General features: G+C 37.0%; 1 protein-coding gene across 1 annotated transcript in view; it reads left to right on the top strand.

Moving 5' to 3' along the window:
• The window catches only part of ACER3 (alkaline ceramidase 3), a 58,871-nt gene that overhangs the window by 26,054 nt on the left and 14,986 nt on the right, over window positions 1–17,831 (top strand). The window contains exons 3-6 of the mRNA XM_032679505.1: window positions 2,451–2,503; window positions 6,554–6,606; window positions 8,738–8,819; window positions 9,935–9,970. Of these exons, the coding sequence (XP_032535396.1) occupies window positions 2,451–2,503; window positions 6,554–6,606; window positions 8,738–8,819; window positions 9,935–9,970 (224 nt within the window). The remainder of the gene's footprint in view (window positions 1–2,450; window positions 2,504–6,553; window positions 6,607–8,737; window positions 8,820–9,934; window positions 9,971–17,831) is intronic.

Here is a 17,831-nt window from a genome sequence, read left to right as displayed (position 1 = left end):
TTACAAGATAAGGAGCAAATTATTGCTCAGTGTGTCCGTGGCTGTACAGGAAAGTTGCTTCTCTTAAAAACTGGTGTAATCGCAATGGTCATGATCAATCCTATTTTGAAAACTACAAAGCTGGCAGATTGTCTCATTACAGTGATGGCTTTTGTGAAGTAGATATTTCTTAGAAATACCTTGGGCCTGAAGTTAGATGATGAGAAGTATATCTCAAGATAACTGCATTCCTGTAGAACTTCAGATAGAAGCCACATGTGAAAGCATTTTAGCCTAAGTATTAAACCACTGCTTACTGGAGACAAATAAGTCTAAGTTTATAAGTTAAAGTGTGACAAAAAGGTCATATAATTTTTAGTCACATAACATTCTGGGTTATCTGCTGAATGCATGTATACCAGACAGACTTGACCATGCTCATGAGCTCTGTTATGATTGCGGCAAGCAGTATTGCAGCCATTTCCATTAGAGGTTTTTATTTTAGGAAGGACCATGTGATCAAGTCCCTGTAAACTTTTCTTCTTTCAAATATCTGCTTTATTGCTACATAATATAGCTAAAATATCATTCTGCAATGCATATTAAAATTTCATAATCAGAGAAACTCTAAATGTGATCATTATGCAGTAACAAGAAGGGTTTAATTAATTTTAGAAATTAATTGTAGTTGAGGATTTCATGAGCTGAAACAGTAATATCTGCTGCATTCTTGATTTTTTGAAAGACTAGAAAGGAAAAATTAAGATAAAAGTAAGTGCTTCTAATCATGTAGGAGGAAGAAGAGGAGTTCAGTAGCTGACTGTTGAGATTTATTAACCCAAATAACATTAAGAAAAACAAACAGAAAACCCCACAACACAATGACGTGTTTTGTTAATTTAAAATCAGTTGAAATTTCTTATGCAGTCCTTTTGCCCATATTTGAAAATTACATTTGTTACAAATTGTAGGAGTTTGTATCCTGTGACAGCCAGGATAATGGATAGTATTGTTTTAATTATGATCTTAATGGGGTTTTTTCTACAGAATGAATAGTAGTTGTCATATATTCTGTATACATAGAAAAATGACTATGAGAATTTCTCATTAGAATCTCAATGAAGGTGAAAGCAGCTGTTGCTGATTGTTTGGAAAGATTTTTCAGAAGCCAACCAATGTAATCAGAGCTTACAGAAGTGCATATGGTTGTTTATAGTGTCGTAGAGAGCTGTGCTCAGTTTTCCCAGAGAATTAGTGACGTTGAAGTTTTGGCAATACATTTTTTAATGTAGCTGTATTACAGTTTCAGGTTTCAGTAAAGTTACACGCTTAGGTATTTAATTTCATTGAGTACGTGTAATAATCACAATTCTAGTTTAATAACATTAAAGAAGCATCTCCAGACATGTCTGTCGACTCTCTTGGGAATCCTTTACAGAAGGCAGAGATACAGGTCTTGTTTAAGCATCAGTGAAACCTGACTGTCATGTGTAGACAAGGTGATGCTCTTGCAGCAAAACATAGCAGCACCACCCGGTGATCAAGGCTCAAGTGCAAATTACTTGGCTGTCCCTGAAACTAGTCTGAGGTAAAACATAATTTCTTCTCTTCAAGAAGACAAGACATCACATTATTGTTCTTGCAAAGTAAAAATGACCTGGTGCTTGATGAGAGTGTTTTACTGATAACATTTCAAAGTAATGAATGATGCATTAAATACTGTACCAACTTTGCTCTAAACAATGGAATCTAAGAAACATTATCCATGTCTAAGTGAAAAAGCTGTGCATAGGCAAAGTATATATCTCATAAAGTAATTTCAGAAGTAAATTCAGAGTTTGAAAAGAGGGTACTTCAGATAAATATAATTAATTTCTTGGAAGCTTGTCTTTCTCTGTAGAAGGCCAGGAAATGGTGATCTCATTTCACGAAAGGAATACATACTGTGTGGGATTGGTTTGTTTACCTTGAAGTTCAAGTTCTGAGTTCTAGTAGCAATTCATTTCTGCTTATAGAGACAATAAAAAGCTCTTTGTAAAATGTAAGTTTTAAAACTGGACAATAAGCAGAAATGTTGATAAATGTTGCTTTTCATTATAGAAGGGTTGAAACAGATAACTCTTAATGTACTTAAAATTAAAAGAAAAAAAAGATATATTGAATTGTAATACTCCATTCATTCTGGATTTCCTCTGTTCCTATCCTCTTTGAGATTACACCAGTTCATAGGAGACAGTATTGAGAGGAGGGAAAGAAGACACTTGCCCCAAAAACCCAGAAATTCAGGGACATCACTGGTGACTAATGTATAAAGTAGAAGGCTGTAGAAAATTGGAGATTTGTCCCTGCAGTGGAACATGCTGATGTTCTGCTGAATTCTTTTCAATGTAAAATTCATGCATTTAAGTTAATATACTTGAAAATTTTACATTTAGACTCTTATGTTGACCATGGTTTTGATTTGTTTTCAGCTGTGGGATTGGGATCTTGGTGCTTCCACATGACCCTGAAGTATGAAATGCAGGTGAGTAATGATAAGTAGCTGTGAATTATTTTGTGTGTGTATCTCACTTATACAGTCATGTTGCCATTTCTTGACTAGATGAAACTCATATAAAATTAATTAATCTGCCTTAAGTATCATTGTACATGACTCCTACTCTCAACAAGAGAGTAATTCAGGTCTTGTTTCATTAGGTATTTTCCACTGATAGACATACAGGAATATATACTTGCATCTACAATAAGAGCTGTAATCAATTGCTTATGTTGGTGGAGGACACTTTTATCCTTTGAAAAATCATGCTATTTTTTTACACAAGTTGTTGTTTTAAATTTACTACAGTTTTGGCTTAATAACAAGCAGTATAGACAGGAGTTACTGTTATTTATTTTATCTTTTACATCTTTGTTTTCTATTATGATTTCTATTTATCTAGAGGTACCTCTAGCATTAATAGTGAAGTTAGTATCTTTTGAGTAGCAGTAGTTGAGTTGTCTTCTCTCTTATTTTCAAGTAGAAGGCATTCTAGAACAAATCACAAGGCATAGGGATTTAGTCCTGGTATTTCCTGTTTTTTTACAGGGATGCAGGAAGTCTTGTCCTGTTGTCCTCTTTTAGGTCTTCGAAGATTAAGGAAATTCATCTTTGAATCAAAGGCAAGATGAAGTGGGATTCAGTTCAAAATAAAGACATCTACATTTAAAAGTCTGTGCTGGAGGTCTGTGCTCTCACCGTAGTCAGTGGAAATACAGTTAAGTCAGTGGAATTTAGGGAGGCAGTCAGCTGGGCTGAATCGTTCTCCAGACTCCATTGGCAGCCTTCACTCAGAAAAGATTCATTTGTCTGAATATAGGTGTTTAGTGTTATTTTAAACCCTGTGAGTGTGTTGTCAGGCATCCAGCTGCCATGCCACAGAGGTGCAGGTTTCTTAGACTCCCTTGTCACATCTGCTAGTCTTGGGTGGGTGTATTGGATGTGACAGAGCATCTCAGATGGTATTAGGCAACTATATTGCGGCAGCCGAATGGAGTCCTGCATTTCTACTGGTCTCAGTGGCATCTACATATTGCCAATTGTTTGAAGTTTGTCTCCATAATGCTCTGTTTCATATCTCTGGCAGGTACTGGAGACTGCCAGCTTCCACAAAGCATATAGTTGCCACCATGTAAGAATATTTGGTCTTTTTCTTGCATGAAAAAGGCAGTTTGTAGAGCCATTTCACCATTTCTTCCCAAATTAAAGTATGATTTACCTATATTCACTTCTGTGGTGAAATTGCCTTGAATTTCAACCTTTTTCGTATGTCTTCCCCAAGCTACTTATTCCTAACATGGCCAGTATTTCAAATCCTCTTTCTTACACTGATGCAGAGGTGAGCAAGGGCACCATGAAACTCAATCATTGAGATGATACAGACTTAAAACATTCTTACATGGAGTTTTTTGGGTTTTATTTTATTTTATTTTATTTTATTTTTGTGTGTGTGTAGAGGCTATTTTAATACAAGTCATTTTACTGCTACTTGCCATGTTGCATCAGATCAACTAAAGGGCCTATGAACTGTGGTAAGTAAAGTGTGGGCAGAAGCAGATGAGAGGGAAGCAGCAATGTCTTGCATCATCTTTCCAACTGATGTAAAAGGCTTCGTGTGAGGCAGAGAAAGTACACTTTTTTTGGCAGCCAGGTGAAATCCGTAAGTGGCCCATAATTACTCCAGTTGCTGGCTCATGGATCACCACAGAGGAAACAGTTCAACCAATAAATAACCTTTTCTGGTTCACTTTATCTCTTATCAGCATTGATAGCTGTTCAAAGAGATTTTTTTTTTACATTTGTTTTGCAGTCTTAATACAGTATGTGGTTGATTCAGTTTGCTTAAGTAAGAGAAATGTGAAAGCCTCTGTTCTTGAAAGCAATTGTTCAGAATAGTTCTAAAGCAATCACCCCTTTTTCTCTTGTTTTTATGGGAGCTGCATGATTGTGCATTCCTCAAGAATCTGAAATGCGTATTTAACCAGTGAAATCAACTCACCGAGTTTCCTTCTTTCCGTGGTTCTTCATTGTCCAGACATGCCTTTGACATTCTAGAAGCATTAATTCCTTTGGATACAGAAGCCATTGTCTTCTGCATGCAAATTCTAACTAAGATCTTTTGAGAAGCTCTTTGTTCTTACTGTAATTTCTCTGAGATGTTGCCAGCATATGAACTTAAAAGTGTAATCAGCCATCCAAATTTGAAAAATTTTCCGTGTTGTATTTCTTGTTCTTCCCCCACTTTTATCTTTTATGAGGTGTTAAATGACTCACGGTCTTTAACAGCCACGTGAATTAATCGTGCAGCTAATTCCTGCCAGGCTTGAAAAAGCACATCACCAATTTTATAAAATACTATTACTATAAAGCTGAATTCAGCTATTTCTTCTATTTTTTCCCCTCCAAGGCATCACAGCAAAGATAGACTAATGTGATGGCAAAGTGCCACCTAACGCACCTGTTAGCTTCAGCTGCTGTCAGTGTTCCTGATATTGTCTTTGTGCTACCTGTTGTGGTCCCTGACCCTATAATGCACAGGTGCAGGGATTTCAACCTTCTTCTACAAGGTTAGTTGTGTGCTGGCTCAGATATTGGACCTGGCTCACTGGAGAGAAGCAGTGGGAGTGTGGGTGAAGAAGCAAGGCTTGCCCTTTCAGTAGCACCTGGTCAGCAGAAACGTTTAGCAGCATTGTGAAACATTTCCTGAACTTTCTGTGACCAAAACCACTTAGGATAATACATCTCTCTCCTTCTGGAAAGAATTAGATTTAACCCAGTATGAAATTTCAAAACTAAAATGTCATTTTTGACTGCACAGTTAGAAAAATTATCCCAAACCAAGCAGAATCAGGCTGGCTTTATAACAGGGTTTGCGTAAGCTGCTATTGCTCTTAATGTGTCTCATTATTCAGAAAAACATGGTTTTGAGCTTGTCAGGGATCCTTTACCAGTAGTAGGAAAGCAATTTCTGTACAGGCATAACCATCAAGAATTTTCAAAGTGATGATGGAGAAAGATCAAAATCTTTTTTGCGTCTAGTTCTTGTTTTTCTTAGGAATGAATCAAGTTCTAAAAGGCCTAACTATTAATGTTTGCTTAACATATTAGAAATCAGAGGCTGTGGATCTTCATTGATCCATTTGTGTGCTTTTTCATTTTTGTGATTTTCAGTCCTTCATAAGAGGAGGTAAGTTTAGCTATATATTTACAAGCAAAAATTCATTAAAGTTCTTTGATGAGAAAAGTTTTAGAAGAAAATGGTACTATGATTTTTTTCCTTCTAATGATAAATGACAATTTTGAGTGTACCAGTTCTTGAGAAATCAAGTATCTTGTGATTACTATTTTAATTCCATTCTATTAATGTGGCAAGTTCTCAGAAAAATAACTGATTTAGCTGTAACAAGCAGGTCTTCTCCCAAAGTATAAAAATTAAGGCAATAAAACTTTATATGCAGTTGTAGTCTGGGAGGGGGAAGGAAACCCAACAAAACACACCACAAGAACCCCACAACAAAAAGAACAAGAACCCCACATCAAACAAACAAAAATTTCTGTCTCTGAATTAAAACAATGTAAGAAATTTCTAAAATTAGGAAGTAAACATGCAAGCACATTGCCTATCCTAATGGGCTGAATTTGTATTTTATGCTATGAAAAAAATTCAGTTTCTCTGTGAAGAAGATGCTACTGACTGTAAGGCTATAGATGGGATGGTCTTATTCAATCTGACTTTTCAAAACTAATTCTTACAAATTTTTTAAAAAGTATGAACAGCATATAGCAAGATTATTTGAAGATGTGGGCTTTTATGAAAAGTAATATTCAAAAGATTCAGAGTAATAACTGGTTAGCACAGCAGCTTTTGGTAGTTGATTAGGGTTTGACACTGCTACATCTTAAAGTACAGTCAAGAAGGTGGATATCCAAGTGACTTAAAAACTCATGTTTACTGAAGACTTACCTCTCCTTGATTAACTTACACAAGCTTGTGATTTAAAAGTAGTTTTCATATTTTAATGTCTTTGCTTTTTATAGCTGTTGGATGAACTGCCAATGATATACAGTTGTTGTGTGTTTGTCTACTGCCTGTAAGTATTTGCTAATTTCTTTTCCCCCGAATATTTATGAAATGTTAACTTTTGAAATGTGCAGTCTCTGAAGCCAAATTTAGTGTATAGTGAGATGAAGCTTCTACTGCTTTCGGTGAGGTCTGGTTTTGCACAGCACTATGACATTGGAGCAGTAGGCTGCCATTAGTCCTGGTTTTTGCTAATTTAGATATATTTTACTGGTGTTTTTTAGCAGGAAAAACCCCCACTTTTATTAAAGATTTAGTCTAGTATACAATCAGAGCTCAGTGCTACTTGGTATAAAAACAGCAGACATAATAAAATCAACTTCAGTAACACCTACAAAATTAGCAACTGGATTTCTGTGATGTAGTCTGATTCAAAACACTTCAGGTTTCTGGCTAAACCTGCTTTCCACTCAGCTGGAAAATTAAAGAAAAGATTTTATGAAGAGTTAAATGTATATTTTGTGGAGAGTGTTTTGGAACATGTGTGACAGCTTAATGCAATGCCAGGATGTTTTCAGCCATTTAATTTTGGGAGCAACATAACATTTGACAGCTGTGAAGATACCCTAAGTTGGCTTTTACTTGCCTGTTGCTGCAAGGCCTGTATTTAACATGATTTATTCTGTCACTTGGATAATGTAAATGATAAATCAACTTGTTGCAGACAAAAAGAGAGGAAAAAAGTCTTTTTGCTTTTGAAAATATCAAATATTCAGCTGTTGAAAATTGTAATGTCTTTGGTAAAGATTACCAGCAGTTTGCAATGGAGTCGGGGTGCTCAAGGACTAAACCTCTGTCTGTGGAAATAACTCTCAATTTGTGATTCATACATTAGTATGATTTGTACAAACTCAGGACCAGAATCCTAATGCCTCTCTTAGCGGAAATATTTCCATTGTAGCTCCCTATCTCCTTGAAACTGCCTTTGCATTTATTTTGGCTGATTTGAATGTGATTGGGAAAAAGCATGAGAAGTGGCTATAAAAATCTGTCTGAAAAAATATTTTTTTTTTTTTTTGTGTGCAGTGGTTACTATATTATCTTCAAAAGCGCTGAAGCCTGTCACTGCATTTACAGCTCTAATAAGATTCTGTATATATAAGCTTGGTAGCAATTAAGATGTTCAAAAGAATGAGCTAATGTGTAGTTTAGGAGGCTTTTAATAATCATTTTGGTTTTCTTGAAGGCAGATTGCAGGTGGTTCTGCACAGGACATTTCCTTATACGTCATTCAGTCCTGCTGACTCTTAAGCTGTGTAATTACTTCAGCAAGCCATTCTGCAATGTAGCACGTTGTGCTGCCTTTAGATTTTTTTCCCAGATATGTTTTTAATTTGTTTCCTTTTGTTCATTCATGAATGTGTCTGTTTCTCAAAGTTTATAAACAAATAAACTAGACAAATGTGACTTGGAGTTCTATAGACAACTTCCTCCAGCCCTAATGATGATGGGCTTCTCAAAGTTCATCTTTGTTCAGATATTTTGGACCTTTATTTCTGATGGATGTGTGGTCTGCAATGTGTGTGTATTTCCATCACAAGGGAGACTGAGGCACAGCTCAGAGATTGTGAAGCTAATTTTAATTGATTGGTTTACATACTGGGAGCAGTTACCTAGTTACCTTCCACTCCTACCAGTACCCAATCTAGCAAATTTACTGTACTGTGACTGTAGTGAAGGCATAAACAATCTGCATTTTAACATATCTCTGGAGTTCACTGTTTTGCAAGGCAGTCCTTTTTCCACTGCCTTTAGCTCACAGGTGTAATGGTTTTTGACGGCTGTATTGCATTTCAAACTGACTTCTAATTTGACATCCATTATCACCCTTTAAGCACCTTCTGAAAACACTTCTGTTTTACAGACTCTTTTCTTAGAGGGTGTAACTTTTTTTTGTATATGCTTATTGGTGTTGGGGGATTTTTGCACTATAAATGTTTTTAAAAAAACATTTATTGGTAGAAGTATGAATTTTTCTATTAAAATAATACATCTTTATTGGAAGAGTTACAATTTCTTGAAGGGTCTAAGACCGATTAGGATCAATTTGCTCCCAAGTTTTGTGATAATATACCTTGAAAAATGCATCCTTTATATGGTAAGTGATTAATGTTATTACTCTCCTTTATGTTCTCTTCCAGGTACGAATGTTTCAAGTACAAGAACACAGTCAATTATCCGCTGCTTTTCTTTTTAATAACATACAGCTTTGTAGTCAGCATAGTAAGTAACTTTTTCTAATATGGCATTTTCACCTGTAGGTTGACAGTTTTCCTGCCAGCAAAGGAACATTACAGAGGCAATACTGAATCTCTGTCACTTCCAGTCAAGAAAGACAAATTATTCTTTTGTTGGGAAAATGATGTGCTGGCCACCTTTCTATCTAAACCACTTTATAGAATAAATGAAGGGGAAAAGCAATAATCCAGTTGCTAGAATAGGAATGTGAGAAAAATAGTCACTGTTGATTTGTTATGAGGCCTTGGACAAGCTGCATTCCTCACCTTCTCTCACTGGAATTCATCTATAGAAATAAGAATCATCCTGTTCGACAGGCTTCAAAAAGTGAACTGTGATAGTCGGTCCAGACTGGTGTTTTAAAACAGCCAGAATAAGAAAAGAATTTAGCTGTTAGTTAGAATTCTGATATTTTCTGTGTCACAGCTCAAAACACAGCACAGTGTTCTCCCTTTATGAATAAACTTAGTTTTGTGCTGACTGTCAACCACAGATGAAATTTGTCGTATTTTTTGTTGATAGCCATTTCTTAAAGAAAATAAGTAATATTGTAAGTCATCTTCAGCTGTCAAAATTCTACCCTCTTCTCTTCTGTTTCTCCTACAGTTTTTTACACCTGTGGCATGTTATGCCTAAGGTCTAGTGCCCTTCTCTATTTAAGAGCATAAATTAAATTACCTTAATTAACAAAAGAAAGAACTACTAGCTTTTTGTAAAATGAATTGAAATGTTAAATTATTATCTAAAACATTAGTAATAGCAAATCAAAATAGAGTACTTTTTCTTCTTGCAATGCATGTTGAGAACGTTTCTGGTAATTTCAGCATCTTAATTGGTTTTGTATGTGCTGCAACTCTATTAAATGAGAAGCCTGATGTTAGGTGTTAATGTTTCTATTTGTGCTTCTTAATTTAAAATAATTCCGCAGTTAAAACCTCAGGTGTTGCCAGAGGAAACTTCGAATGTTTAATCAACTTTAATGGTGCATGGATAGACATTTATGGCTTGATTCTAACAGAACAAGTCTTGGCAATATTTAGATAAATAATGTTACAGTCGTTCTGTGTTGCAAATTATTTCTCTTTTTTTAATCTTTCCAGGTTTACTTAAATTTGAAAGAGCCTGTATTCCATCAGGTAAATCTTGCTTTGTTGGAGCAGCTAATCTTGTTTTTTAACTATGATGTTTTAGTGGAATGTTTTATAGTATTTTGTAGCTGGAAGGAAGATGAAAGGGAAGAACGGTTTGCCTTTTGCTTTTTCTTTGAATATGTTGCTGTCTGTCATGTTGCCATCCTCTCACTTAATGAGCTGAAAAAATTGAATGGTTTAATGTATGTTCTGTTTTAGCATTTGACCTAATATTTCTTTTGGTTTTCATCAGAGGCAAACATAACAAGGTGTCCCTAAGGTGTGTGTGAGAGGCAGAGCTTAAGAAATCCTTTTCTGCTTTTTTCCTTTAGTAGCTGCTTTGAATCTATGACCTTGCATCATAACATGGCCTGTGTGACTTAGAACATGTTCTTCTCACTGCTTTAACATATTAGTTGAGTTTTTTAACTACTTGACTTTACTTAGTGTAAATTCAAGGTGAATTTAAATACAGAATGCCTTCTAGGGTTATTTAGCAGACTGGTTTGTACAGGCTTAATGGCATGTTTGGTACAGGCTCCTTTGTGGGGATTGGACTGTATCGCTTTCCTCTTCACAGGAGGTTAGAAAAGATGCTAGTTTCTGTATGCCACGGGTAGTTTTCCCTCATTTATGATTTTTTGATTAGGAGTAACAGTTGAAAAATTGCCAAGCAAAAAGCACTGAGCTCTTTGCAGGTCAGAGCTTTAAAGCCTTAATTTTTAAAATTGGTAGTGCCATTGCTTGTCAAAATGTACCTGCTGCATCAGCAGTTGTAAAAATGATACGTGGCTCCTGTTGCTGGATTAGTGAGGCGCTGATCAACAGAATACATTCTCAGCTGCTCCAGGTAATCTCTCCTAGGAACATGAATTGTTGCTCTACCTGTAAATAAAAGAGAAACTTGCAGGGTGGGGTTTTTCTGTAATGTTAATTAAATCTTTGTCATTTTTCCCCCTACTTACGTTTCCAGCAGGAAGATACTGACTGGGATGAAAGTAGCAATTTCTGGTGTTTTTACTCATCTAGTCATAACTGGTTTTGAATGAAGTGACTTAGACTACTTTTGTTTACTATTTACTTATTTATTTATTACGAACTTTTATCTCTTTAATCATTTATTTACCCAACCTACATTTATTGCAATAAATATGTCACAGCCTCACTATATTCCAGTTTGATGCTTTTGGCATAGATATTGTCCCATGTCACAAATACTAAGACAATAGATATTGTGACTTGTTGGGAAAGAGGGAAATATGGAAACTTTAAACTGTTGCCCCAGACCATTAATTTTTTTGCATCTGAATTGTCTTAGGTTCAAAGTATGAATTCTTTGTTATAATTTATACACAAGGAATCCATGTAGAAAATATTTGGGCCAATAAAAGTGCTGGACATTTTACAACAATTCTTTGCAAATTGATTTTTATGGAGAACATACAGTTATGGCCAAATTCCAAATGTTCAAGTACTGTACTCATTTTTTCACAGTTTTTGCCAAATATGTTGTAAATCCTGAGGAAATGTTTCTCTGACTGCACAACAAAGCAAAGTTATTTTCTTAATACTTGTCCATTACTTTAGAGTGCATTAAAAAAAAGTAAAGTCATTTCAGTAAGCATTTTCCAACTGAATGGGTCACATGGACTTGAAGTACAGTTAAATACGCTCATGCAATCATTGTTGAAATCACGGTCTTGGTCCCTAACTGTGTTAGAAAGCAGCATCAGGAGATAAAGCAACATTTGATTCCTCTAAGTGTTTGTCTGTGATTATCATAATTTGTCAGGCTTGCAAAAAGGGGAATAACTGCATGGACAACCTAATATTGTTCATTGTTTCAGTTTGGGTGGTTTTTTCTCTGAAAGAAAAGCAGTAAGAATGGAAAAGGATCGTATTATATTTAGCAACCAGGATCCAAGCCTCAGTTTTCCACAAATTACTTTCTACTTGTCTTCTCAACTTAGGCTCATAAGTTGCTGACTGCCAGCAAGGCACAATGGTGATTTCAGTTTGTTATCCATGGCACATGGCAACATAGACCAATTTCTTTTTCTCCATCCACTTATTGGAGATCTTTAAGGGTCTTAGTGCTTTAACCATGGGAGCGATGAGATGCATGTTTTGGGCAGTTGGAGGCAGCACATCATTAGAAGGAAGTAAACATCTTCCTGCCTGACTACTGAACTAGCTTTTTTTGCCACCTCATCAATTAAATGAAAGATACCAGTGGCCTTTACCAGTGTATATTGTCTTATGTTCAAATTGCTCAGGCTAGAGCACTATTATTACCTAATTTTCAAGGTGCTAAACAACCTTACATTGCAGTTGCCTAGTTGTTTTTAAGCCAGCATATTGTCACAGGAAACAGCTGTGCCTCTCCCTCTTTTCCATCTGGCACACAAATTTACTCTCTGATGGCAATTTGACTGGAGGTTCAGGTTCAAATCAACAACTAATTCTCCTCGGAATTAGTTTTAAATCAGATTAGTTGTTCATCCCTGTTTACCACATGTAGATTAGTGCTTATACAAGAAGAGGGGTTGGGGAAGACCAGCTGCTAGTATAGAGTGATCCATAGACACACAAATATAAGACAGCCCTGGAAGCAGACAAAATTACCTTGACAGTTAAACTTTTCAAGTCAAGTCTTACAGTAAGTGGCCTTCTTTCTAATATGATGAGGTCTAGAAAGCTGTCACCTACAAAGCATTGTCTTCCATCCTAATTTGTTTGCTTGCCGCATATCATATGCTGACTGTGCATTTGCACTTGTAGCAGTGAAAAACCTCATTCAGCTAGTGAGCCAAGTTACATGAATAATAAAATAGCTCTAAAAACCTATTTTATTTGCATAGTCGTCTGCTGCAAGAGTTTGAAGCAAATTTTTGCAAACAAATAATTAAAAGGTAAATGGAAAATCAGATTAAATAGCTGTTTCTTCTACATTAGGAAATGTGATGAAAAAATAGACATTTCAGAATGTAGTTGTGGTGTCCCATGAGAAACTAAGCAAGCTGGAGAAGTAGATTATTATGAGAATTGTGAATAGGGTAAGGGAGTGACTAGTGAAAAATAATTAAAGGAGATGATGAAAAGCCTGGATTTTCTTAGGATAAGTAGTGGGATTGTTTTGGGAGTTTTTTTTAACAACCCATAGCAGGAAAAAGAGTAGTGTACTGATGGTATTTGTGATGATACAAAGTTCAGAGGCATCACTGAGTACAGGGGAGGAGATGAAGAGATAACTGGGAGACTTCAGGACTAGGATGACAGCTGGTTCAAAATTGAAGAGATGTGCTGTTGGACAAATACCAACCATACTTCTTTTAAACTGCTCAACAGATTACCAAAGGAGGAGAGGGAGTACCTGGATGTTTACTGATCACAACACAATAACATGAACAGTGAATTTTTTTACTTTTGATAGAAGTAAAATACAAGTATTAGATTTACCAATTAAGGTGACTGAGTAAGAGAGAGAGACTAAAGCAGGAAAAGGTATTCATTTGCCTTGATAAAAAAATTAATAACATTTTTCTCTATGAGTGTTTTAAATATATATGTTCAAAGAAAAAAGTGAAATCACAATGAAATATGTCTGTAGAAGTACATAGGGGAGATTGAAACTGCGTGAAGAATATGTTATGTCAGGACACAACTGGTTCAGACTTACAGGACTCCCCATTCTGGGGAATCTGTGTGTACCCACCCAATGTCTTCCAGCTCTCCAGAGTCCTTCTGGCTGCAAAGGCAACAGTTAGTTGTAGGCTTGTGGCTAAATATATTGTGCCTTTTAAGGGAATGTGTTCTTACTTTCTGTATGGTCAGGTTGCCAAGCATCTGATAAAAATGACCTTTTCAGGCATGTCTTCACTACAGAGCTTTTTCTGTTTTGTTGTTGTCCTGTTGAAGACCACATATAAAACTGACTTGAGTGATATTTCGCTGTTACACAGACCATTTGCGGATGTCTTCCAGAAAGCGAGTACATCTTTCATTCTGGCTAGTGCTTTTACCTGCACAGTAGCTTAGGGAATGAGGAAGGATATTCTAACTCTCCAAAGGTTCAGTTCTGCAAGTCACTGAAGGGGAAGCTTGGTTCACTGTGACAGGCAGTGTCCCAGAAGCTCTACAGCAGTGTCTTCTGACTTGTGTGTCATTTTGCCATCATGTTCATGCGTCTGAGTAGTAGAGTAGAGGAGAGAGAGACTCTTATATGGATCTGAATCATGGGTCATCTACTGCCACCACCTGTGACTCCTAGAACGCTTCCATCCACGCTGTCTCCATACAATCCTAAACATCCACTGGTCAGATTATGGGACCAATACATCTGTTCTAGAACAAGCAGCAATCACAAGTATTGAGGCCATGTTGCTGAGAACACACCTGCGTTGGGCAAGGCACGTCTCCAGGATGAAGGACCACCGCCTCCCTAAGATCTTGCTTTGTGGTGAACTTGCCCCCAGCTGCCGCATGAGAGGAGCCCCGAAGAGAAGATACAAGGACTCCCTGAAACAACATCTCAGCCTTGGCCATGTTGATCAACATAACTGGTCTACTCTGGCCTCCAATCAGGAGGTCTGGAGACACACTATCTATAACGCTGCTGATGCCTTTGAGAAAGCACGCAGGATCACTCTTGAGAAAAGACAACGCAGAAGGAATTGTGTCTTGCAGAATATACCACCTAAGGAGTCTTTCTGCTGTGCGTTTTGCAACCGATCTTGTCTATCTTGTATTGGCCTTTTTATCCACCAACGCACTTGTAACAAATGTGGGTAGAACCCTCCCCAAATCTTCGTTTGCGAAACCCAGCCATGATGATGATCATGCATCTGAACAGGGCCCAACCAAGTGAATCTGAATTAGTTCATTCAGGACCTGTCAAGGCAGCATGTAACTGTGCGGAGTTACTCAATGTTTCAGCATCATCTTGGGGATGCTCCTTCTGTTTCTCTTGGCTCAAATTTCTTTTCCAGAAATCCAAAAACATGTAGAAGTCAGTTTTCTTTGTTGCAAATTGCAAATACAGTTTCCGAGTTCAAGTACTTAGGCTAACTATCTTTTGATAGCTGGTTGGTGTATTAATAGATAAGTAGTGGTTGCCAAGAACCTAGAATCTATCAGTGCTGTTCCCAATGTGTATGCTAATATTTGAAGCTGATAAATTGAATTTATTAACCAAGGATGGGCAGAAGGCCAGGAGCAGAGGAAACAGAGAAGTGGAAATAGCAGGCTATTTCTGCTTTCTGTACTAGAAGGGTAGATGAAGAACCAGTTTTGTGTGCTCCTCTCTCTCAGTGTGGAGTACTAACTTTGCTTCTGACTTCCATAAGTGAATCTATATGATTTGCTTAACTGCCTCCACATCAAAAGTGCTGCCAGACATAGAGCCCTGAAATGCCTACTTCCCATTTGCGAATTAGAAGGATGTTCTTCATGTTTGGCCTTCTTTTCAGGTAATCCAAACTTTGGGTTTTTCCCCAACTGCAAAGATAAGGGCTTCAAAGCTGAAATATGTGCAGGTTTATTTGCATCTGAAACAGCAAAGAAGGAACTGTCTAGTGATAACAAAAGGTGATAAGATTCTGCTGTTTCCTTTTGTTTCAATTGCAGTGCAAGAATGTTCTTTGGCTTACGGTTTAAAGACACTGTGAGATAAAAGAGCAGAAAACTTGCTTGGGTTTTCATCTGTCACTTAAGTGATGTGTTAAAGAAGAAGAACAAAGGGAGGTAATGGAATGGAAAAATTTGAGTTAACTTGATTAAGGTAGATTTTTTTTTTTTTAATATTGTACTTTATCCTTCTTTGGGTGGATAGATTATACCTAACAAATTTTTACCATGATGAAAATAGTAAATCCATAGTTGGTAAAGGAGATAAAGTAAGCACTGCTCCCTGGAGTACAAACTGAATTATGCAGCTTGGTGTATAGCCCTCTAGTAAGAAAGAGCTGTAGCAAAACGTGCAGCTACAGCCTCTGCATATCACAGCAACACCCTCTCAGTGCTCACCTTCAGCATGGAGGACTGGAGCATGCAGAGCAGAACAGTTTGTTGTTCCAGTCTTTCACAGGCTTTTAAACACAAATGTGTTTTACTGCTAACAACCTGGTTGGGTGGGGGAGCGGAAAAGACAAGAAATTGAACTGTCAGCTGTAGGCATATTTTTCATCAGTCACTGCAAAGTTCTTTTTATTTTTTTTCCTTCCTCTCTCCATTAAGACTGTCCTCTTCTGCAAGCCATTAAGCAGTTCAGTAGGAAATACCAAGCCGGAAGCTCTACAAAGAAAGCTTTTCTTAGCTTTTCCTCTTTCCCACTTTTGGCAACTGCTAAAAAAATAGCATTTTACCTGGACTTTGGGCTGCTTGTAAGATCTGTTTCTCTGGGCACAGTCTGACACTGTTTAACTCCTTGTACAAAGAATCCAAGAGCAATTTGGGTACAAGCATAAAGGGGGTCACACCCCTAATGTGTATGACAGAAATTTCTCTTCATGAATAGATTTTTCTCATGTCTCTGCTGCAGAGGAGTGTTTTAGCAATGAAAATTGTAAGAAGGAGGAGATCAGCAAAGAAAGGGCATCAAACTGTAATCTGGATTCTAGAGGAGCCTTTCTACGACTACCATCTTCCTATGTGCCATCCCTCTCTTAGAATAAATTACTGAATTTGATTAGAAAAAAAAGAAACAGGCTGTTTTACATGAGGCTGGTAAAGTACATGTTGTTAACGTTTTACATTTAGTCTGTATTTGTTATATGGTGGGGTCTTTTTAGGCCAAATATCAGCAATAAAGAATTGTACCATCATGCAGTACCTAGCTCACCTGATCACTCTCCTTTCTACCTTTAGCTTGGGACTGATAGGCACCTGATACTTGGGCTGTGTCTAGCAGGTTTTGTTGGTTTTCTTTATTTCCTGATTTATGTGCCGTACCCCAACAAGGGGACTGGAATTAACAGTTTTGTATAAAGTTCAAGCCAGAATCAATTAGCCCACAGAGCAGAACACACAGTAATAATAATTTATTTACTGAAGTTCTTCAATCTCCCTCTGAATGCATATGAAGAGCTGCTGTACTGAATAACTTTGAATAGTCAATATTGGAGCTTACTTTTACCTGTCGTAAAACTAAGGGGTTTGTTGTTTGTCTTGTTTGATACATATGCACGTATGCACATATGGTGTGTACTACTAACCTCATCCTTAAAGCTAAAAGGAGTTGGCAAATTTGCCTTTATATACTTTTGAAAGGCAGGTTTCACTTTGCAGTATTACAGCTACCTATTTTATGTCAGATGACTAGATGCATGCATATGCTTACAGGAGAGTAGTATCTGACTGCCCCAGTTACAGCAAAGTAAGAGCCAGTCCTTGTCTCGAAGGCAACATAGTTTAAAAGAAGAAAGGATGTCAGGAGGTCAGTAGAACATGGTAAGGACACTGGTTTGTAGACACACTTCTGTGAGGTTTAGTGGCTTTTCAAAATAGACAGCAAAGCTTTGTCATTTTTGTCTTTCATGCAGCATTAGATAGAAGTTAACTAGGAGCAAAACGGGAAAGGTTAAGTCAGGGAACAAGAAAGAAAAAAAAAAATAGCAAGGGGCTTGTGGGCCACTGGAGAGAGGCAAAGAGCAAGGCACAGCTGCTTGGAACAAACTGCCTTTTGGCAGGAGGAAACCAGTGTTCAGAATAAAAAGTATAGAGAGTAATTGAATGTCATTAGTGTCTAAAAATCCAGCCTGCTGCACTGGCTTCTGCATCAATTCCTAGGCATGACTGACCACATTTTTCCTTTCCTTTAGTCTTTACATCCTGGAGATGGTGTTACATGGATCCTAAGTTTGTGAATAAA

This window comes from Chiroxiphia lanceolata, chromosome 2 (genome assembly GCF_009829145.1).
Source record: "Chiroxiphia lanceolata isolate bChiLan1 chromosome 2, bChiLan1.pri, whole genome shotgun sequence".
Taxonomy (NCBI): Eukaryota; Metazoa; Chordata; class Aves; order Passeriformes; family Pipridae; genus Chiroxiphia; species Chiroxiphia lanceolata.
The sequence above is the reverse complement of the archived record's forward strand: the minus strand, read 5'-3'. Positions and strand labels throughout refer to the sequence as shown.